Below are 22,932 nucleotides of genomic sequence, written 5' to 3' on the forward strand. Positions count from 1 at the left end.
CAGCATGTATGACCAGGGTGGTGATTTCAACGCGTAGGCAGTCTTCCTGCACACCCCCCCCCCCCCCGCAGCCCTCCAGGGAGGGGGCCAGGTTTGTAGTATGACCCTGTGCTTGCTATGTGGGGCACAGAAATAGAGGGCTAGGTTCACTCAGAAAAGATGGAGTGCTTTTAGGAAGGGTCAGATCCTGGATCCTGGAGCCAGAGGCCAGGGAGTTGACACGTGCGTGGACCTATATTCCCTCTCCTGGAGGAGCCGGGAAGCCAGCACACCTTGCAATAGTCCATGCCAGGCACACAACTGTTGTATGGTGGGGGGTCCTCAGGGCTCCCTTGTTTCCCAGCAGTGGAGGCACAGAGACTCTGCGCAAGTGGGGCAGGAAATGTGCAGAATGACCTTCATAGGCTGAGTTCCAAAGTCAGTGGGCATCTTGGAGGGACACCTGGGTGGGACCCAGCCCTGCAGGCTGCCCGGACATATTAGCCCCCAGAGCCGGGGCACGAACAGCTGGGGAGTGAGGGGGCGCGGCCACTCAGTGGAACAGAGGCTTCAAGTAAAAAGTAGTGAACTGACAGATTTTAAAAGCCACACTTGTCTAAATGTTATGTATGTCTCATGTCCCCACCCCTACAAAGTGGAGGGGGAAGAGCTCCTCTCTTGTCTACTCATCTGTGTCCTGGGCTTTATTTTATTTTTTTAAAAGATTTTATTTATTTATTCATGAGAGACACAGACAGAGGGAGAGGCAGGCTCCTTGCGGGGAGCCCGATGCAGGACTCAATCCTGGGTCCCCAGGATCACACCCTAGGCTGAAGGCAGTGCTAAACCACTGGGCCACTGGGGCTGCCTGTGTCCTGGGCTTTCAACTTGCTCTAGGGATGCCTGGGGACTCAGTGGTTGAATGCCGGCCCTTGGCCCAGGGTGTGATCCTGGGGTTCTGGGATCGAGTCCCCCATTGGGGTCCCCGCAGGGAGCCTGCTTCTCCTTCTGCCTGTGTCTCTGCCTCTCTCTGTGTCTCTCATGAATAAATAAATAAATAAAATCTTAAAAGTAAAATAAAATAGGGGCAGCCGGGTGGCTCAGTGGTTTAGCGCCACCTTCAGCCCAGGGCGTGATCCTGGAGTCCCGGGATCCGGGAGTCCCACGTCGGGCTCCCTGCATGGAGCCTGCTTCTCCCTCTGCCTGTGTCTCTGCCTCTCTCTCTCTTTCTCTGTGCCTCTCATTAATAAATAAATAAAATCTTAAAAAAATAAAAATAAAATAAAATAAATCTGCTCTAAAGGGCGCCTCGGTGGCTCTGTGGGTAAAGCACCTGCCTTCAGCTCAGGTCATGATCCTGGGGTGTTGGGATTGAACCCTGCATCAGGTTCCCTGCTCAGTGGGGGGAGCCTGCTTCTCCCTCTCCCTCTGACTCTCCCTCCCTCCTGCTTGTGCTCTCTCTCTCTCTCTCTCTCTCTCGCTCTCAAATACATAAAATCTTTAAAAAAATAAACAAATCTGCTCTAAGAGTTTGGGGCCAGCTGTGTAGCTGGGAGGCTGTCTGAGGCACGTTTCTACCTTGTCCTGTCTCTAAGGCCAGGGAAGGAGCCATCTGGGAGCTGGGCTTTTCTCGGGGTGTGACAAACATAAGGACCCCCAGAACAAGCCTGGTGTCTGCAATTATTCATGTGAGGGTGGTTCCAACTCTCTTGTAGAAACTAAGATAATTGGAGCAATGAACAGGAGTCCCACAAGAGAAAGGAGAGGGATGCTCCCCAGAGTTTTATTTACATATGGTTTATTTATCACAGAGGAGTCGGGAACCCAAGGTTTGGGGGCAAGTCACTATGGCTTGTCCTTGGGCCATGAGCATGCCATGCATAGCTTCCAGAGAAAGGCCACCTTCTCCCAGGCCTGGGCGCTGAGGGAAAGCCACCCATGTCCCTCCCGAGGAGGGTCAGGGGCAGGGCCAGGCTCTGGCTCCCTCTGAGAGGAGCCGCTCTGAAGGGTGGCCATGCACACCTCCACTGTGTAGGAGGAGAAAGAGAACTTTCCTTGGAAGAAACTGGATTCCTGTTTTAAGATCCCCATGTGACAAAGCCTACAAGCAGGGTCACTGACTCGGGGCCGAGGCCTGGGTGGAAGAATAGAAATGTAGCGAATTGGAAAGTGACAGGCTGACTGAAGGTGCTCTGTTAACACTTTTTACACCTGTGCCAAGAACGTCTGTGTGGAATGGAATTCCTGGACCACCCTGCTCTAATCCTAACTGCAGAGATGAAGGAGGAGTCTTGTGACAGCAAAGTCTCTTCACAGCAGGGAGTGAACTGGAGCCTGTTGGGCGGTGAGGTGACTGCTTCAGAAGTATTTCGTGCTAACGATCTCAGTCTGCAGCAGGCCTGCACACTGTCCCCTGCTCACCTGCTTCCCTGGAGGAGGTGCCAGCATGTGTGGGGACGTGGAGCTGTGTATGTGTGACTGAGAAAGGGGCTCACTAGTAAACATCGGGACGCACCCAGGAATGAGAGGTCATGAGCTCTGAGTGCATAGGGATGATTTCTTGTTTCCTGAATTGTGCTTCTAGAAGTCAGTAAGTCAACAGTACTTGGAGAGACCTCGAGCCCTGGGAAAGGACACACGCCACCGGAGCGGATTCAGCTAGTGACTTGGTTATTGGTGACATCCCACGCCCTGTAGCCGATTCTCTGCTGGCTGCACCCTGGGTGGACCTCAGCCCAGCAGCCAGTGGCCCTTCCTGCCAACCGGGGGGATCACACCTGTCTCCCAGCTAGCGGACTCCATGTGGGGTGTGGAGGTACTAAGATTAGAGCAAGGAAGTGTCCTATTTGGAATGCGGGTCGCCTAACTCTAAGCAGAGCCATGAGGGAGCTGCACCTGTTGGGACCCTGCCCAGACATGGAGCAGGTCTTTATTCTGCTAGTTCTCTTCTATCAAAGCCTCGTGCAGGGGCCTGAAGCCTTTGATGTTCACAAAATCAGCCTTTGCCGGCCTGTCCGTGGGCCTGGAGCTCCAGAGCCCGGAGGCCGGGTGGGCCTTCCCCGAGAGCTCCGCGGGGCTGCGCCATCCCAGGGCGCCCGTGAAGCAGCAGCCGGGATGAAGGCAAGGGAACCCCCAAGCCCTACGAAGGCTTGCGGAACAAACCCTCTTTCTGATGATGGGGCGGCCCGTCCACCGTCCTTTTGCTTCAGTCCCCACCTCCCCACAGCCCAGGGTGCCCCAGGAGGAAGAGGACGCGCCGAGCGAGGGCGCCCGCTGAGTCAACAGGATCAGCACATCAGGGAAAATTCCTTTTTTGGAAGCCGGGCAGTCTGTCTCCAGGACCGCAGAATCCTCGGGAAGTGACGCAAGCGCTCAGGGAGGGAGAGGCAGGGGCCAGCCGCGCTCCCCGGAGGTGCGGGGAGCCGGCCTGGGAGAGACGGAGCAGCCCCTGGGGCCGTCCTTCCTCCCCGAGCGCCGGGCCCACCCAGCCCCGGCCCGGCCCGGCCCGGCCCGGCCCCAGCCGCCGAGGCAGCGTGTTCCGCAGAGCTCCTTATATAGGAAACTTCTAGCAGGGAGGCCTTTGAGGCAGCCCAGGCACCGCAGCCGAGCCTTCTCTGTAGAACCACCTCTGCAGCAGCAGCTCCTATTCTAGAAACAGAAACAGACGGGGGAAGGGGCTACCAAACGCCTGTTTTGTCTCGATGCTAAAAGCAGAGGTTGTGCTTTGAGGCCCGCTGCGCGGCTCCCGCCCGGAAAGGGCGCTCCCGCCGGGCCTGCCTGTGCCTGCAGGTCGGGGAGGCCGCGGCGCGCCCGGCACAGACCAGGAGACGATGAGGGCCTGCAGGGTAACGTTCCCGGGGAGGAAAACCACAGATCTGAGCAGCAGGACATGCTTCTCCAGCACCTTAGGAGGCAAATTGTGGTCACCTTTTTTTTTTTTTTTAAGATCTTATTCATTTATTCATGAGAGAGAGAGAGAGAGAGAGGCAGAGACCCAGGCAGAGGGAGAAGCAGGCTCCATGCAGGGAGCCCGACGTGGGACTCGATCCCGGGTCTCCAGGATCATGCCCTGGGCTGAAGGCGGCTCTAAACCGCTGGGCCACCGGGGCTGCCCGTGTTCACCTTTATTCTAGCAGCAGCGCCCCCATTTCCTTTGGGCCACATTGCCCCCATCCCATCTCGGTGTTTGGGGTGTATCCTTCTGTATCTGCAGGACCTGGAGTGTGGCCTTGCGAGTCACGCCCTCCCTGGCCCCCAGGAGGCAGCCCCAGGACTTCCTGCTCCCAGGGAGGGGGGCCTGCATCTCACCTTCATGGGGGAGGGCCAGCCGGAAGATGACGCCAACTCAGAGGAAAACAGGACCAAGAGCTAGACAGATGCCTGGCTACCTCACTGGACGCCTGTACCCAGCAGTGCCTGCAGCTACAGCCACCACTCCTCAGTCACAGCTGCCTGGGTGACCTGCCACTCGCAACCACGGATCCCAGCTGATAACCGGAGCCACATTAGCAACCAGCGCCATGCATCAGGCCTGAATTTCAAGCAGTTTTGGGGCAGGGGTATGTGTTTTGTTTTAAAGGCTATAAGTATTGGTTGAAGACTTCTAGAACCTCAGGTTCTTAAGCCTTTGGATCCCTTTGGGGTCATTCAGGACTCACATAAAAAAAAAAAAAAAAACCAATAACCACACAGTAACATTTGACAGCTCATTAGTTTAACAGAGACTTAAAAGTGATTATATCCATCAGCAGAGCACCCCTGAGTTTTGCTTATATATAGAAGTTTTGTTTGTTTGGAACATGAAAGAGACACAAGGAAGCATTACCTGTGTGAAAAGTAGCTCTCATGGTCAGTTTACTGCAGGAGGTGAGGAGCTGTATGGCCTCATGCGAGTTTGTGTTGCTCAGAAGCCACCAAAGGCACCTGCTGTTCGGTCCTCCCCCCACAGAGGCCCCTTCAGGGCATCCCGCTGTGCAGCCCCCCCTTTCATGTGCATTGATTCCTTTTCTTTCCCTTGGGTGACCCTCCTGAGCACAAGTGACCCACAGTGTACAAGTGTATGTGGTTCAGGACAGCAATATCTCCAAAATCATCATTTGAGAGGGAACATTTGGGTCAGGAGCCTGCGGGGTCCCCTGCAGCTTGCCTATCTGCATGTGAACCCCCGTCTGGAGCAGGACTTGGGAGGAGCCTGCTCTTCCGTGTCACCAAGCACTCGGAGCATGTACGAGCTGGTGTAGATGAGCAACTGTCCAGTCACCTGGGCGGCGTGGGACAGCAGCCGCAGCAGGCTCCTGCAACAGAGAGGAGACAAAGGCAGTGTTGGGCTGGGAGCTCTGGGCCAGCCTGGGGGCAGACAGTGCACGAATTCCTCAGCAGCATCCCCCCCCCCCCCCAAACGCGCCCTCCCAGCAGGCACCGCTCCCATTGGATGCTTTAAGGGCCCGCTCCCCAGCCTGCCAGGGCTGGCTGATGTGCAGATGCTGATCCAGGAGCCTGGGACCACCTTTCCTCAAGCCACTTTCAAACGTGGCCTGTTGTTCAGTAATTAGGACGCATGAAGTAGGCACACCATGATCTTGAGAGCACATGGTGTGTCCTGCTCTTTGGCTGCTTGCTTACTTTGGCCACTTTGGGTGTGTGGGGCTTGTTATTAAAGTCAGGCAAGTCAGGCATGAAAGGAGAAGCCAGGCTGAAGGAGTGACCCTGTGACTCAGTTTGCTTAGGGTGGCTGGGACATCCCAACTGTGGCCTGTTCCTGGCATCTAAGCCCTCAGGCTAGGCCTGGCATTCCTGTTATTTCAGATGAAAAAAGTGGCTTTAACTTGAATTCTTACTCTCTGGAGTCCACAGCAAAAGGATTTCATTCCAGTTTTAAAGGCCCTGGGGGTCAGCGGCACTGGTCAGGGTGGGAAGGGGTCCTGGCCCCGGGTGACACCTGGGTGTGATGCTTTCAGTGTGGCTGCTTGTGGTGCCATCAGATCTCAAAGGGTAAGAATTAGGGACAAGGGATCCCTGGGTGGCGCAGCGGTTTGGCGCCTGCCTTTGGCCCAGGGCGCGATCCTGGAGACCCGGGATCGAATCCCACATCGGGCTCCCGGTGCATGGAGCCTGCTTCTCCCTCTGCCTGTGTCTCTGCGCCTCTCTCTCTCTCTCTGTGACTATCATAAATAAATAAAAATTAAAAAAAAAAAAAAAAGAATTAGGGACAAGAGGGCCAAATCTGCCTCTCGAGAAAGACTTTGCTGAGGCAGGATTTTGGGGGAGATTTACTGTCTTCATTATACATAATGTTCTTATCTCACTTTAGAAAATCAAGCAATCAAGCTATTTTCTCCCATCTCAGCAAGAAGAGGAAGCTCTCCCAGGAGTCCAGATTTCAAAACGGGGACAGGGACAGTTGTCTATGAGTTGGCAACTGGTGGGTCTGAGCAGGAAACAGAGGCCACTGGGAGCCGACTCTATCCCCAGGCCCGCAGCCCCCTCAGAAAAGGCCAGTCTCTTTTCCAGAGCATTTCCTGCCCCACACTAGGCTCAAGGATGCCCAGAGTGGTGCTCATTGGGCCATGGAGAGAAGGGACCAGCGCCCTCTGAGAAGCAAGGGGTTGGGGGGCCACCCGCAGGAGCTGTGCGGGGAGCAGCGTTTTGTCAGGGCCACAATCAATCGTTTCAGACTAGCTTCAGAGGCCTCCTGTCACTGTGTCTCCCCCTCCATCCCTCCCTCCACGGCAATTAGGTATTTAAAGAGGCTCAGAGAGGTTAAGCGGCCCCATTAAAGGTCACATAGCTGGCTGCTCAGAGGCAAGGCTGGGAGGGCCTGCAGGTGGCCCCCTCGGTCCAGGGCTTGGGGGCGGGCTGTCCAGCCTGGTCACAACCACAGAACGTTTCTGGGGAATGTACAGAACGTGTTCAGATTGATCCGGGGTATGGATTAGGGTCTGTGTTCTACAGGCGCCCCTGGGAGGCCATGCTGCCAGCCTGCTCCCCCCCCCCCCACCGCAGGTGACAGTATGTGGCAGGCCTAAATCGCAGGGACTCCAGCTGCCATTGCTTAGAATAAAGGCTTTCAAATGTACAGCCCTAAGTTTTTAAAAGAAATTCAGTTCTTCTCTATATTTTTGCGTTAGTTGTTTCCATTCAGTATTTGATGGTCCTTGGAGAAAAAAAGCCGTATTTTGGCTCAGGACGTTGTTTTCTGACTTAAGTCTGTGGCATACACCTACTACAGAACAACACGAGTTAGTGAACGTCAGCAGCTGCTGCTCAGGTCAGGGCCTCGGCAGGGCAGGGCTGGGCCATGCAGAGCAGCAGGCGGGGCACGGGCCACCCGGGTAGGGCCACATGCAGCTCCCAGACCCCAGCTGAGCCCTGAAGTCCGTTACCTCAGCAGGGCTTTGACTCCAGTACAGCGGATGTCGTAGGACACCGAGTACATCTCATACATGGTGGCCTTCACGTTGAGGCAGCCAATGACATCCTTGGGGGTCAGCTTGTACAAGTCGAAGGTGACTCTTGCTATTCCTGCCTTCTTTGGTTGCTGGCGAGCTGGGGTGTAGTTGGCACCCTAGAATCATAAGGGGAGGGAGAGACTTTAGGAGCATCTTCAGCTTGGACGTGCAAATTCTATCATTCTGGGTTTTTGCTAGTTTTGACTTTGCTGTCCTAAAATCTGTTAGTGACAGAGCTGCTAATTGCCTGAGGGATATTTTTAGCAGATCAATATGCTCCAATGTGCATGTCCAAACCCTTAAAGTATTCTTCCCTAAGCTACTTTCAGTTTAGTGACTTGAGATGAGTGCGGTTTGGCTCTGGGGCCTGGGCTGTAGGATCCAGGATTCACGGGATGGCTGTGCTGCTGACATGCGGTATGGAGCACACGCAGCCCAGTCACTCAGAGCCACCGTGGTCGCTTGATTGACATGGGCGATCTCATGAATGTAGCACAGTCTGCTTAATGAGGAACAGGCAGCAGTATTTCCATTTCACAAGAGGCTGCCAGGCAGACAGCTTCACCATCAAGGGTGAAAACCTCCCAGGGCTTCCTGTGCTTTCTAGTCACTGCCCTGGCAAAAAGCAGACCTCCTGGGGACACAGGATAGTCCTCATGTAGGTCCTCCTGAAATATCAGCTGAGCCTTCAGGTCAGAAGAGAAAGCCAGAGACCTCTGTCGAGCCTTAGGTTTATAAGGAGCACTAGAACATCTTCCCGACAGAAAGCTTTGTCGAAAGCAAGGGAATGAAGCTGTGCCAGGTACGAATGTCTCCCTAGGGCTTGCTCCTCACACAGATCTTGTAGATTCAGAATTCAAATGTATACAACCAACAGTGTTACGGTCTCAGGAACCTCTGGGGTTGAGAGTAGTTGAGGCTAGAAATGTTAAATTCATCAATAACAATAATGACTATATGTGAAGTTAAACCATAAATTCCCCTAAAAGTACCCAGACCCTTCTTGCTGGAGCCACCCTGCTTACCTCCCACACATGTTGACATACGCAACAAGAGATTCTGGGGGTGGCCCATTGTTCAATGCACAAGAGGTCCTGCTGCCTCTTTACGGGGTATTAACGGTCCCCCGTTTAGGAAACATTATTTTTTTTAAAAAATAGGCTCAATACCCAGTGTGGAGCCCAATGGAGACTTGAACTCACTACCCTGAGATCAAGACCTGAGCTGAGATTAAGAGTGGGACACTTGGCACCTAGGTGGCTCAGTGGTTGAGAATCTGCCTTCCATGCAGGGCGTGACCCCAGGGTCCTGGGATCGAGTCCCCCATTGGGCTCCCTGCAGGGAGCCTGCTTCTCCCTTCTGCCTGTGTCTCTGCTTCTTGCTCTGTGTCTCTCATGAATAAATAAAATCTTAAAAAAAAAAGATCCTGGAGTGAAAAGAAGAGGTTTTTTTTTTTTTTTTTTTTTTTTCCCCAAGACTTTATTTATTTATTCATGAGAATACACAGAGAGGAGAGAGAGAGAGAGAGAGAGAGAGAGGCAGAGACACAGGCAGAGGGAGAAGCAGGCTCCCCGCAGGGAGCCCGACACAGGACTCAATCCCAGGTCTCCAGGATCAGGCCCTGGGCTGCAGGCAGCGCTAAACCCCTGAGCCACCTGGGCTGCCAAAAAAGAAGAGTTTTACCTGTAATCAATCCAGCCACTGTTCTTTCTCACTGCCTCATGCTCCTTTCTGACCTGTAGAAGTTTGTACCTTATTCCCCCTAAATGTCTTCCTGAAGTTTTGGTCTTAAGTCAAAATCGAGCCCTCACAAAGCTAACCCGCTGGTCACATGCGTTTCTCTGACTTGCTGGCTAAGGAGGAAGAAATGAAGGCCTAGCTGCCAGGTGGGAGGGGGCTCTAGGGTTGGGCTCCCCCACCCAGGCGTCCAGGCGCTCAGGCTGAGGACGGGCGACCCCTGGTGGCTATTTCTGGCCGGCCTTCCCGCTGGCGGTAAATACAGCTGACCTCGCTGATTTCAAAAGATAGACACACCTACAAGGTGGGTAGGGTCTTATCAGCGTCGAGGTGCCCATTTCCACTGGAGGGAAGCTGGTTGAAAGGCCTAAGTCGAGAGAAGACACCCACCCCCACTCGCTCATCAGGCAGGCTGGTAGGGGCTGGGCGGCCCACCACCCCCTTGAACACACCACCCTGAAGGATTATTACACCCATGGCCTCTAGGCGCCCTGCCCCCCGGCTCAGTCTCCCCTCGCTAACCCAGTGTCTGTTATAAAAACCAAACACAAACTACCCTTCCCTTCTGAGCTGGTTTCCTGTTGCTCTTCGAACTACCACAAATTTAGTGGCTTGAAGCAACAGAACCTAAGACCTAACAGGTTGGCAGTCCACCGTGAGCAAGCAGGGATGCTTTCTCCCGGAGGCTGCTAGGAAGGACAGGGGCCCCCTCGCCCTCTCCAGCTTCTGCAGGCGCTCCCATTGCTTGGCTCCTCACCACTCCCCTCCTCTTACCCTGCTTCTGGCCCTCACTCTGACTCTCCTGTCTCGCTGTAGGGACCCCTGATGACACAGGTCCCTGGATTATGCAGGACCATCTCCCCAGCTCAAGATCCTTAACTTAACCGCCACCTGGTAGGTCCATTCGCCAAGTAAAGCAACACTTCCAAAACATCCAGGGATTTCAATGTGGGCATCTTTGCAAGGCTGTTATTCTTTCCACAAGATCTTTCTCAAAACAAAAGTAGTCCAGCCCTAGGTTGCCCCTTCCACCCTGGTTTGGGCAACCAAAAAGTCTTTAGACATTGCCAAATGCCTCTCAAGGGGTAAGATTGTCCCCAGTTCAGAACCTCTGGTTGATGGATATCTATAGGTTCTATTGAAATCCACATAAACAAAAGCCATTTGGGGTCATCATTAATTTTTAGAGTATAAAAGGGTTCTGAGGTCAAAAGTTTGAAGATCACATGCTTAATGGATATGGCTTAATGTGATATTTTCACTCAACAGAGTTGATGAGATTTATTCATATAGATGCTGATAGCTGTACTCCATGCATCTTCACAGCTCAAGAGCATCCCATTCAATAAAGAGACACTAGTGTCTTTATCCATGTGTATTTACAAAGAAACACATGGCTGGGTATCTGTGCGCTGGGTGTATGCCTGGGAGAGGACTTGCCAGGTCATGGTGGTGTTTCAGTTCTATGGGATAGAGGTACAGTTTTAAACAGCTGCTGGTGGGAGTGTAAAAGAGTTCACTGCTCCATATCTTAAAAAGAAATGGAAAGAAGTGGAAAAGCCTAATAATACCAAATCTAATGATATAAAAGATTATCTTCTTGTGGTCTTATGTTTTCCTAATCACCAATGAGGTTGAACAGTTTTTCCTGTGTTTTATTGTCCATTCCACAGATACCGGTCCCTTTTTTTTGGTCCAGTTTTCAATCAGATTGTCCATTGTTTCCATAATTGATTTCTGCAAGACTTCTAAATTTAACAAACACTAATTCTTTGTTGGACTATGTTGAAAACACCTTCTACCCACTTGTGGTTTATTGTTTTACATACTTTTTGTTATCTTTTGACAAACAAAATTCTTAATAGAGTGGAATTTATCAGTAAAAATGGTTTATGCATTTTCCTGTTAAAAAAAAAAAAACACAACACCCTAAGGATGTCCAACATGTATCAGACCTTCTCAGTCAGGTCTCCAACTTCCTTCATGGTTTCTACCTCTACCATCTTGTGCTACACATCATGGAAACTTCTTGAGACATATCTTAAGTGCTGTCTATCTCCACTTACTTTGTTATATTTTTCATTTCCAGAAATTTTATTTGATTCTTTCAAGTCTACTTTGTCCTTTCTGATTACCTCCTGTTCCTTTTTACTTTTGATTACCTTTTAGATTTCTTTGGACATTTTAAATACACTTATTTTATACTTTGTATCTGATGACTCCAACATCTGAAGTCTTTGGAGGTCTGACTTCATTATTTCTGCTTCATCTCACATACAGTGCCTTAAGTCCTTACATCCTATGATTTGATTGTGAACTCATATTTGTTGGAACTTTAGGAATGGAAACTCTTTGGCACCTAGATCAAGGCTCATTCTGAGCCTATTTGCTCCTACTGGTTACATGGGGATACAATCAACACCAGGTCAATGGGAGGGTCACAGAGGGACCAGTTGAGTAAAGAGAACTCAATGAATAAACTCTTTCCATTGATGCTTCCCTCTCCAGGGCTCTGGAAACTAAACTCTCAGCTTGGATGTTTTTGGAATCAGAAGTCCTGAAAACGTCATGAGAGCAGCTTGTGGCCACAGATTCTTAGGAGACACCTTTAGGATTCTCTGCTTTGTGTGGGCATCTCTAATCTGGCCCCTTACCTTGTATCAGCCCAAGACTTTGTCTCCTGTCCTGCCAGCACCTGTCAAGACTGTGGCACTTAGTCACTGAGGTGAGTGGATGGCCACAGGTGAGATGCTCACAGGTAATCTACTTCTCCAGATTCTGGCTTCCATAAAGTTTTGGCCTCTGAGGAATTTCCTTTCTTGAAGGTCAGTTAGGCATATAAAATCAGTTTTAATGTGTTGCTTTACGCTTTTAGGTGTTTTATGGTGGGATCCAAGATATATATACTCCATAGTTTTCCTGGATATAGAAACCTTTATTCAATCTCTGTACCTTTGAGATCACTCTTCAGTCATACAGATACCCCTACTTAATATCACTGGCTATGTTAGCTTGCTGGCCTCCTCAGGACAGAGACAGTGAAGGGTCACCAGGTCATATCTGCGTGCTTTAACAGGATCTGTAGCTAGTTACTAGCCTAAATCTGTTCCTCAGAATTATTTTCTCCAAAGCTAGTATAGCCATTCTAGAAAAAAGTATGGAAGTTCCTCAAAAAGTTGAAAATAGAACTACCCTACTTACCCTAAAGACACAAATGTAATGATCCAAAGGGACACCTGCACCTCAATGTTTATAGCATCAGTGCCCACAATAGCCAAACTGTGGAAAGAGCCCAGATGTCCATCAACAGATTAATGATAAAGAAGATGTATCTTAGTGGATATATACCATGGAATCCTTCTCAGCCATAAAAAAAAAAAAAAAAAAAAGAAAGAAAAAAAAAAGAAAAAAGAATTCTTGCCATTTGCAAAGACATGGATAGAACTAGATGGTATTATGCTAAGCGAACTAAGTCAGGGAAAAACAATTATGTGATCTCATTCATATGTAGAATTTAAGAAACAAAACAGAGATCATAGGGGAAGGGAGGGGAAAGTAAAACAAGACAAATCAGTGAAGGAGACAAACCATTAATCATAGGAAACAAACTGAGGGTCACTGGAGAGGAGGTGGGGGGAGGGATGGGGTAACTGGGCGATAGGCATCAAGGAAGGCACGTGATGTGATGAGCACTGGGTGTTATACAACAGATGAACCACTGACCTCTACCTCTGAAACTAATAATACACTATATGTGAATTAATTGAATTTAAGTTCTAAGAAAAGAACTATTTGCTGTAAATCATATAGCCCAGGCTCACTAAGATGCTTAATTACCTAGAAATACTTTTAAGCAACCTGTTGAGGGTAGCAGATTCGGTTATCAGGTGAATACAAAGTACGTATCTAGAAAGAGGGCAAGTCAACACCAAAGTGGGAAACGCTCTTTTGTGGGTAAAAAGTCTACCCTGTAGCTGCTTGGATATGTGTTTTTGCTTACCGGTGTCCACTTCTGCCCTTCCTCCAAGATCATGAAATGTGTGTTGTCTCCTAAGGTCTGAAAGAAATCTTCCGTATCCACCACAGTGCCATCTTCCTCCAACACCAGAGTGACCAGTCCGCTGGTGATAACTAAGGCCTCCAGGGTCTAGGTGGGCAACACATCGGAGACATAGAACAAAGCAGGACACTCTGCTCTGACCACTCAAAGCTACTGATTAAGTTATGGCTTCAGAAGTACTGTCTGAAGCTGCTAAAATTTTAACAGTAGAGATCTACTTAACAGGTGTCTATGACTCAGGCTTTGCTTAGAAAAAGAGAAGTTAAGATTTTTAATGGATTTATTTTCTTCAGAGGCTTCAGTGGCATGAGACAAATGAAGACATCAGGTAATATTTACAGTTTCTAAAATTACTTATTTTGACAAATAAAATGAATAACGCAGCAATATGATATTTAAAGAGCCGTAGTCTCATGCCACATATTTGAACATCTCTCTTGCTTTGGGATCTGCATGTTGGATGCTCATTTCTTATTTCCATGGGTGTCTTGGTCTGGGTTATGCATTCATAACCCAACTCCAGACTCTAGAGAGTCTGTGATTCTTCCTTATTTGGTGATCTAGGACACTGTTTCAGATTCAAGACTATTCTTCCCTGAGCTTTATAACTGAAAACAGATTTCCAAAGCCTGCTGCTTCCCCGTATCCTCCCTTGTTAAAGAAGAAAGGCTACATTGTCAGCTGGTGACAGTTTTCAAGGCCTTTGCTTCTGCAGCTAAATCTTTCATGGTTCAAGGAGAGATGCGATAAAGTTCCCTTTCATTCTCTTCTCCCCTCTGACTCTCTGAGGCCACAAGAGTGACATTTGTCTCTGGACTGGCCTAGTACCCAAGCCCCAAGCCCTGTGTGTGGTTCGGGGCCCTCCCGCGGGCAGTAGGGGAGGTGCTGTGGCTCCTGGCACCTTGCTGAGAAGCTCCTTCAGACTGTCAGCCATCACCCCTCGACGGCTGCTTCTGTCATGGTTGGAGACCCGGAAGGGGCGAGCCGAGTGCTTGAGGGGAGTTAGTAGGACTCTCTTGGTCTGTGATCCCATAAATGTCAGGGGCCTGGAAATGGAGGAGAAAAGTAAAAAGATATCTTGGATGTTATCTTCAAAAAGAGTCTTTGAAGAGAGATTGGAAGTACACAAAATTAAGACAATTTTAATATTTGCATCTGAAAGAAAAAATCCATAGTTGGGGATTACTGAAAATTTTATATATACATATATATGTATATATACATATACCTCCTGGTACCCAAAAGACAAACAAGTACTATATATAAATAAAAAGCACAAGCATTATCACACCTATTTTACCAGAACATTCAAAGTCCTCATAGTAACTGCGTGAGAAACAAGTGGTAAGGTATCACACTCAAATAAGAAATAAGAATTCTATTCTGCAAACGTGGCTTTTACAGCTGAGATCTTAAAAGAAAAAAAGAAAAAAGAAAGAAAAAGATTTCCAGAGGCCAGGAAGTGGCCAAGCAGAGTTAGAGAATTAGATGCACACACACAAAAGTTACATACTGTACAGCAAGGCTAAGCCAAGAATTGAAAAACCAGATATTGGTCACTAGAGAAATAAACTAATTTTTAAAAATTAACTTAGCATAAATGAGAAACAACAGAACACTATAATAATTGTGGTTGGAACAACAAGAAGGAAAAGAACTCTGGGCCATATGTCACGTGACACTGGAGTAAGTTCCACATTTAACAAAGAATTCATTCAAAAATTTACATATTAAAAAACATGGAGGAGTTAAATAACAAAACTAAATCAAGACAGTTTTCCTGAGGAAAAGGATCTCTAATCCTTGATTATCAAATTTTAGTTACTTTGCAAATACTACACGCACGCGCGCGCACACACACACACACACAAATACTGTTTATGTAACATTTTATATATATGGGATAAATGAGAAGCTTACACCTTTAGTAGTTATTTAACACTTTTGTTTTTAAAGATCTTTTTTTTTTAAGATTTATTTATTTATTCATTTAGAGAGAGCGAGCGAGAGGCAGAGACACAGGCAGAGGGAGAAGCAGGCTCGATCCCGGGTCTCCAGGATCACACCCCGGGCTGCAGGCGGCGCTAAACCGCTGCGCCACCAGGACTGCCCTGTTTTTAAAGATCTTAATTTTAAGTAACCTCTATGCCCACTGAGGGACTCGAACCTAAAACCCCAAGATCAAGAGTTGTAGGCTCCACTGACTGAGCCAGCCAGCAGCCCCAACAAACATTTATTTTGTTTCGTAAATATTAATTCACTTCATCCTTAGGAAACTCTGTAACATAGTCCTGTTTTTCTCAATTTACAGATGAGGGAAATCAGGCCAGAGAGCTGCCCCACAGACGGTAAGAGCCAGAGCTGGGATTAGGACCCAAGTACCTCTTTCTTCTTGGCTTCATAAAGGTTATCTAGATGCCACACACTAAAGAGTAACACAAGTTTACATATTGGGGAACATATGAGGCTTTTGATAGCAATTAAAGAAATGCAAAGCCACCTTTGACATACTACCATATGCTTTTAAACAAACATACAAGAAGTTACTTAAAAATAACTCCATGAGTGGCAACAGATGCACCTTGTCAGTAGCACTAGGCAGGGCTTTTCAGTCTCTCTGGAGACCAGTCTAGGAACATATAGTTTGCATCTAGGACTGGGGGCTGTTTTACATTTAGGAATTAACCCACATAGAAATTATTTGAAAGAACATAAACATAAGTTAGCAGCATTTCAGGGGGCTCTTGCTTCGTGTCAGGTGCTGTGATAAATGACATGTGACCTCATTTAATCCCCCATCCCCTGCGGGAATAGCAAGCTGCACTCTCCCTTCACCTGAATGGTGCCTAACAATTTCAGGTGTTCAAACAATTGTTGACAATTTGGACAAATAATTGTACAGTGACATTCAGGAGAATGAAACAAAGGGCTTTATTTTTAGGGCAACCCTGTCGAAGATACAGAATGAGGACATCACTGATGCTTATAGTAGCTTGTCTAGATTTGCCCTATGAAGGCTAAAATTCTAGAGACTTCTGTACTTTTTTAAAATAATTTTTAAAAAGATTTTATTTATTTATTTATTATTTTATTTCTTTATTTATTTCTTTATTTATTTTTTATTTATTTATTATGACAGAAAGAGAGACAGGCAGAGGAAGAAGCAGGCTCCATGTAGTCTCCAGGATCACGCCCTGGACTGAAGGTGGCGCTAAACAGCTGAGCTACCTGGGCTGCTGGACTTCTGTACTTTTTGGGAATGCCTATCACCTTGGATTTAGTACTTTATTTTATAGATATCTGCACACACACACATACATACGCATACATTGTCATTTATTTGTCTATGTTTTATTTTACCAAGCAGATTGGAATTTCCTTGTGGACAAGGCTTCTTTGTTCTATCTCCCATAATGCCTAGACTAGCACTAGGCATATATGTTTTAAATAGTATGTGGTCTAACTTGAAGCTCTACAAATGGACATAGTGAAAATTTAATGATTTGCCAAGTAGTTTTCTATATGAAAAACTGATAGTATAGGAATAAACCAGCTCTCAAAAACTGTCAGCTTAGGGCAGCCTGGTTGTTCAGTGGTTTAGCGCCGCCGTCAGCCCAGGGCCTGATCCTGGAGACCCGGGATCAAGTCCCACATCAGGCTCCCTGCAGGGAGGGAGAGAGAGGCTTCTCCCTCTGCCTGTGTCTCTGCCTCTGTGTATGTATGTGTGTGTGTCTCTCTCATAAATAAATAAAAAATCTTAAAAAAAAATTTCAGATTAAGTTCATGCTCATAGCATGAGAGGCCAGTTTCAGGAAGGTTTCTATAAGAATGAGCGTCCCTATGCCCCAGCTACAAACTGGCATCCTAGGAATCAGACCCAGGTTGTTAGCATGGATCTGGTCTAAAGTGTGTTCAGCCAGCTTCACATTAGTGCCTCCCACCTGCTCACGTCTGAACACTCACCTTGGCCAGCTTGTGCTAGCTCCTAACATATTAACTCATGATCATTGGAACTTTACAGGGAAAGCATCACTCCATTTCTCGAATGGGAAAACTGAGGCTCAAAATGGTTTCTCAAGGTCTGTCGGTTAGGAAGGAAAAGACAGCTCCTTCCCCTTCTGCCAGCAGAGTGCACGCATTATGTGTTCCTGGTGAGGCAACGGCAAGGGGGCTGCACCAGGTCACTGGCTTCGGATGCAGACGCCCCATTGGACTGAGCCGAGACCCACCGAGGGAATCCAAGCCTTGAACCAACACAGTATGGGGCTGGCAGACAGCCTCTGAACTTTTGCCTTGATTGCAAGAAGTTACACCAGGTTCCTCGGTTACACAAACCAATGAACAAGATGCCCACGTTCTGCTGAGCTGACGCTGCAGAAAACCCACCCACTGTTCCACCTCTGGGGATCTGGTGGACGGGGGAGGGAGGACTTTCCATATTCTGCTTTACATGTAGGAGCAGGCTCTGTTGGCAACCTGTTCGTGGCACCTGAAACCTCCTCCCTGGCGAAGTCCCTCTGAGGAGGAGAGAAAGATACTAGCTCCACTCGATGCCAGACAACTGTGCACATTAGCACATTACTTACCAACTTGACAAAGCAGACTTGCTAGATGAGGAAAAGTGAGGCTCAGGAGGTTAAGAAACGAATAAGGTCAGAGTTAACAAGTGCTAGAATAGGGGTCTGAATCCAGCTCCCATTTTTGTACCACCACGTCTGCCCTACAAGGTGAAAACCCGCTGATGGCATGAGGCCACCCTGGACCCTCACCAGCAAGGGCCCCTCTTCTTCCCACAAAGCAGGAACTCATTGCCATTGTCCATGAGTCCTTCTAGAATCTGTACTCACTGGGGCCAGGATCTCTCTGTACATTTTCTGACTTCCCCATAGCACCTAGCCTGCTGTTGGCATGCAATTTATTCACCAAGTAAAAGACTGGCTAGGACAAGATCAGAGAAATGGGAGAACAAAGTTCACGTCCTGGAACCTCAGGTCCAGGTGCTAGAGGCCAAAGCACACCTTGTAGGCACGAACAGCTTTGACCTAGTTAGTTGTGGTCTTACACCTCCTCATTGGATGCAAACAAGCACGTCTTAGTAAGCACCAGTGCTCCAGTCACCCAGTATAGTTGATTATACAAAATCCTTATGGTCCTTTAACTTCGGACAAGATAAGTGCTGGCAGCCACTTCTGGTCCTCCCTCTCCATGCTGCCCTCAAGATAGCCATCCTCAAGAAAAAAGGATATACAGTCCATTGTTCTCCGTACCCGTTCCGTTTCCTAACTGGGAACTGGATCATTGTTGGAGAACAGGCTAATGGAGCACAACTAAAAAAATCCTTGAAGACATGAAAATTAAATCCTGCCACTCCTCTTAAGGAACAAGATAAGGGATTTGATGATTTTATTTTATATAAAATTGAGGCTTTTATGGATAACATAAAAAAGGGGTTAAATGAAATTTTATATACACTAAGCCAACTTAACAATTACTATAGGAGTATTTACTAAAGGAACAGCAGGATTAACTAGCTAGCTAATGAGCAAAACAATATCGATCCAATTCACTCCTGATCCTCTTAATAGGATGATTTATGTCACTGGCCATCAGTATGATGCCTAACACCTGTTGCCAGTCTCCCCTCAATATTTTAATATGTCAGAGTTGAGAGAGGAGCTCTGAAAAGCTTTGGATTAGATCCATCACACATGAGTCACCCTCTAATCCCTGGGAAAGTGCAGACAAGCATATGAAGCAGGAAGGAAACAGCTCACTAAAAGGAAAAGAAAAACCAGGAAACAGGGTGTTCGAGGAAGCAGATTGTTTCAGGGAAATCAAGACAAAAAGAGAAGTCAGGCTTCATAGAACATTCTTAAAAACTGGGAAGGGGCATATCTCCCAGAAGTGAGGAAAACAGAGAAATCTTTGTATTTTTCCCAGAGGGAACTGAGGAGTCTCAACTAATAAACATGTGGCAAATAAAGCCATACATGGCTTTTTGCTCCAGGAAAATGAAGCTAGCTGCCACAGGGCATTAAAAAACAAACAAACAAAAAAACAACAAACAAACAAGTTTTTATGCCATCTGAGGGACTGATATTTATTCCAAAAGTGGAATAAGGAGGAATCGGATAGGCCTGGGAACAAAGTCTTCCCCAGAGAAACATTTTGGGGTCAGCAATGATGAGGTGGCTCTGTAAGGTCGTCTAAGCGCCTGCCCAGGGAAGATCCGGAGTGAAATGAATGTTTCAGTGTCTGAGTGGCCCCACATTTTCTTGTTAGGTGGAAAGGAGGAACCACACAAGAGTAAGCAAGTGCAGAAGCAGGTAGGACAAGTCAACTGAGCACTACCTCCAAAGCCTGGTGATGACAAGGACATTAGGGAGGGAAGTGATAATGTCAAACCCAGCAGTGCAGAGAAATAGAACTGAAAAGCAGTCATCAGGCCTGGCTGGATCTGGGTGAGTGGTAGGCACAGTGTGAGGGTCTAACTCAATGGCAGCAGCTGGAGGAGTGTCGGCCTTAGTGATGTTTCCTGCTCCCCAGCAGCTCCAGAGCCTCGTTATGGGCTTATGGGCTACTCATATGGGGCACCACTACCCCACAGGGACTGCTGCCGGCTCCAATCTAGGCCTTGGCCACCCTATCGAAATGCTTGATGTAGTAAGAGGATTCAGTGTAGGACCATGAAGTCTTTGGACACTTTGAAATAGACCATGGTATATCATTCAAATAGGCCCTGGAAGGAGGAAGCCTCAATAACCTGGGAGATTCACTTGTAGAAAATGCACTCCGTTGCTTATGTCACTAATAAGAAGGTGGTAGGTGGCAAAATGTGTTCTGAGATGCCAGCTGACTGGACATAGAGTTCCTTGGTCAGGGAAAGGGAAGATGTACGAAATAGCAACAAAAGCAGCGATGTTTGCACACAGCGTAAGGTCTATCCGCTCTGTAGCAACTTCAAGGTCGGTGGGCATGCTCTCACCGACAGACACAGGCTGAGCAGCTTTGTCTGTGGCCACACGCACTGGCGAGGACATCCTTGACCTCCAGAGCTCGGCTGAGAGACCTCAGGCTGCTCTCACCATGAGCAGGGATCACAGGCCATTAACAAACCAAGGACCAGTTTAAGACTTCAGAACTGCTGACTTTAAAAAAAGATGTGAATGTGAATTGACTTATTTCTTTGGCAAAATGCAGTTATCTACTGATGAAAGACAGCGTTGGGGTCATCTGGGTTAAATTAAGGAACACCGAGGAGACAGAAAACACGGCCGTCACCTGTCACCTCGCTGTGGCTCACAGGGGTCGTTAGTCTGGACGCGGTTCTGAAGAAGGACAGGGAAGAGACGGGCTGTCCTTCAAGGAGTAGTATGGACTGCTTTTCTTCCAGTTCAGTGGGGAAGCAGGTAGATTCCTTTCTTTCTTCTTCTTTTTTTTTGTTTTCAAAGAACTGCACAGTGTCCCCAACCAACGATCACTCACTTTCAGTTTGCCAAGCTCAGAGGGAATGTGGCTTCAAGTAGACATTTCCTTAGGTTTTGATTTGCCACCATTTTTCAAGCAAGTCGCTTCCACACACACTTGACCTGGTGGAAACCTCACATGCATGCATTTTGGATTTTGGTATCCTGGGGGCGGGGGCAGGTGGAAGGGCAGGGTCAGCCTTAATTCTGCAAGCTCTGCTCCCTCCTCGGTGCTCCAGGCAGTCTCAGGGAGGGCCGAGAGCCTCCTTACCAGTCCTTAAAGCTCAGCCCACCACCTCCCCAGGGCTCACAAAAAGTTGCAGAATGGGGGTGTTTGCATGTTTGAGAATTGCACTCCAGACTGTTAACAGTTGTCATCCCCTGGAGCGGGATTATAAGGGGAGGAGGAGAGGAACCAAAAAAGCAAGAAACCCAAGGCTTTCCCTTCATGCTCACATGTGTTAGTGAAGATGCATTTAACAAGTTTCTCATCCTCCCTGGTTCCTATCACTTGACTTCTGTTTTTTTGTTTTGTTTTGTTTTGTTTGTTTTTGTTTTTTTAATTGGAGTTCAATTTGCCAACATATAGTATATCACCCAGTGCTCCTCCCGTCAAGTGCCCCTCACCCAGTCACCCCAACACCCTGTTTTTGTTTGTTTTTAAAGAGAAAGCCAGTACTGTTCAGTCAGACGACCTTCACGTATTGGAAGCTATTTTTCTAAGTACTGAGTCCTGCACACAGCAAGGGCAGCTGCCTACAGATCACAGTAGTTTTGTAAAGTGACTCTCCCCTGCCACCCTTCCCTTCACCTCCCTTGCCCCTCTGCCTTGTGGTACAAGTGGGATTAGTCACCTCTGAAAACTTGCATTTTAAAGAACTCAAGGGTTCCTCTATCCTTCTTGAAGTATTCTGAAGATCTTCAAAGAAGCACTGGCCCTTCCATAAATCTATACTTAAAAGTTACTTCCAAGAGATATTTTATCAACAAAGACAGGCCTGGGTATGTCAGGATAGGAAGATGAGTGGAAGCTGGGTTGGGGTGGCAGGAAGTGCTGCGGTGACTTCAGCCCCCAGGGGGTGGCAAAGCCCAGGAAGGAGGAGGACTCCACAGGCCTCTGCGGGCCCAGGGTGGCGTTCTCGAATGCGGTGAGGACGGGGAGCCTTTTCCCCCAAAACACCCCCTGGGAAGCCTCGGTGGCCTCATCAAGCAGGGGTCGGGCGCGTTCAGAGCCCAAGGGGTGGTTTTGGCTCAGTCCGCCCTCCCGGTGGAGCCCAGAGGCCTCCCTCATCTTTAGGGGTAAGCCTGGACTCTGCCAAAGCCGCGGAGTGTCCCCCGGCGCCCCAGCTCCCGTCGATCCCGGGGACCCTGGAAGCCCTGGCCCGCGCCCCGTGGAGGCGCCGCCCGCCTTTCCCAGCACGAGGCCCTCATCTGCACCTGCTGCCGCAGGAGCAGCAGCGAGAAATTCAGCCACTCCCGCTCTCACCACTGCCACCTGCTCCGTGGATGCCCGTGCGCCTCGGGGGCGCCACACCTGGCGCTGCGGCCAGCGGGGGAGGGAAGGGGCCGCGGCGGGCTGCGGCTGGGTCGGCCCCGCTGCGCAAGGCGTGGGCACCAGAGGTAACCGGGGGCTGCGTGGGCTGGGACGGGGCCTCGGGGAGCCGCGGGTCGGGGTGCGCAAGGGGTGCCGGCGGACCCCGGATGGAGGGAGACGAGGGGGCTCACGGAGGTGCCAGGCACAGGGACGCGGGGCGCAGGACGCTCGGGGATGCGGGGCGCAGGGGGCACGAGGGGCGCGGAGGCTGCGGCGCTGGCGGGGCGCGGGGCGGGGGGCGCGGGGCGCGGGGCGCAGGGGTGGCTGCGAGCCGGGCCAGCGCCGCACTCACCTGAAGAGGGCTCCGGCGTAGTCCCGGGCGGTCTCCATCGCTGGGTCCCCCTCGCGGGCTCGGCCCGGCTCGCCCGCGCGCTCTTAAAGCCCCGCCGCCAGCCCCGCCCCGCCGGCCCGCCCAGCGCCCAGCGCCCAGCGCCCAGCGGGGAACTCGGCAGCCCGGGGCCCCTGGGGGAGCGGCCCTCGCAGACCAGACCGCTGCAGAGGATGGTGCCCGCGACTCTCGGCCCCCAGCAGCTCCGCGGGTCCCCCGCCCCCCATGGTCACTGGGAGCCCAGGTTTGCCTCGCGCTTCCCCGAGACGGGGTGACTGGAGACATCACCAGCCTGCGCAGTGCTGACAGTGAAAAGGTAG

General features: G+C 49.3%; 1 protein-coding gene across 1 annotated transcript; it reads right to left on the bottom strand.

Annotated features, from left to right (window-relative positions):
- Positions 1–4,671: 4,671 nt before the first annotated feature.
- Positions 4,672–22,718, bottom strand: CIDEA (cell death inducing DFFA like effector a). Its single transcript, XM_077899905.1, has 5 exons — positions 22,577–22,718; positions 14,126–14,270; positions 13,165–13,311; positions 7,362–7,543; positions 4,672–5,273 (listed from the first exon to the last, which is right to left on the bottom strand). The coding sequence occupies exons 1-5, from the start codon at positions 22,612–22,614 to the stop codon at positions 5,126–5,128; spliced, it is 660 nt and encodes a 219-aa protein (XP_077756031.1). The 5' UTR covers positions 22,615–22,718; the 3' UTR covers positions 4,672–5,125.
- Positions 22,719–22,932: the final 214 nt, after the last annotated feature.

The sequence above is a fragment of the Canis aureus genome, chromosome 6 (genome assembly GCF_053574225.1).
Source record: "Canis aureus isolate CA01 chromosome 6, VMU_Caureus_v.1.0, whole genome shotgun sequence".
NCBI lineage: Eukaryota > Metazoa > Chordata > Mammalia > Carnivora > Canidae > Canis > Canis aureus.

Bases quoted from the DNA above. Each gene is read 5' to 3' on its own strand.
- CIDEA (XM_077899905.1), bottom strand. From the start codon at position 22,614: ATGGAGACCGCCCGGGACTACGCCGGAGCCCTCTTCAG. The intron at 14,271-22,576 runs GTGAGTGCGGCG...CTCCATTTCCAG, and splicing joins TACGCCGGAGCCCTCTTCAG to GCCCCTGACATTTATGGGAT. The intron at 13,312-14,125 runs GTGCCAGGAGCC...TTGCCCACCTAG, and splicing joins TGAAGGAGCTTCTCAGCAAG to ACCCTGGAGGCCTTAGTTAT.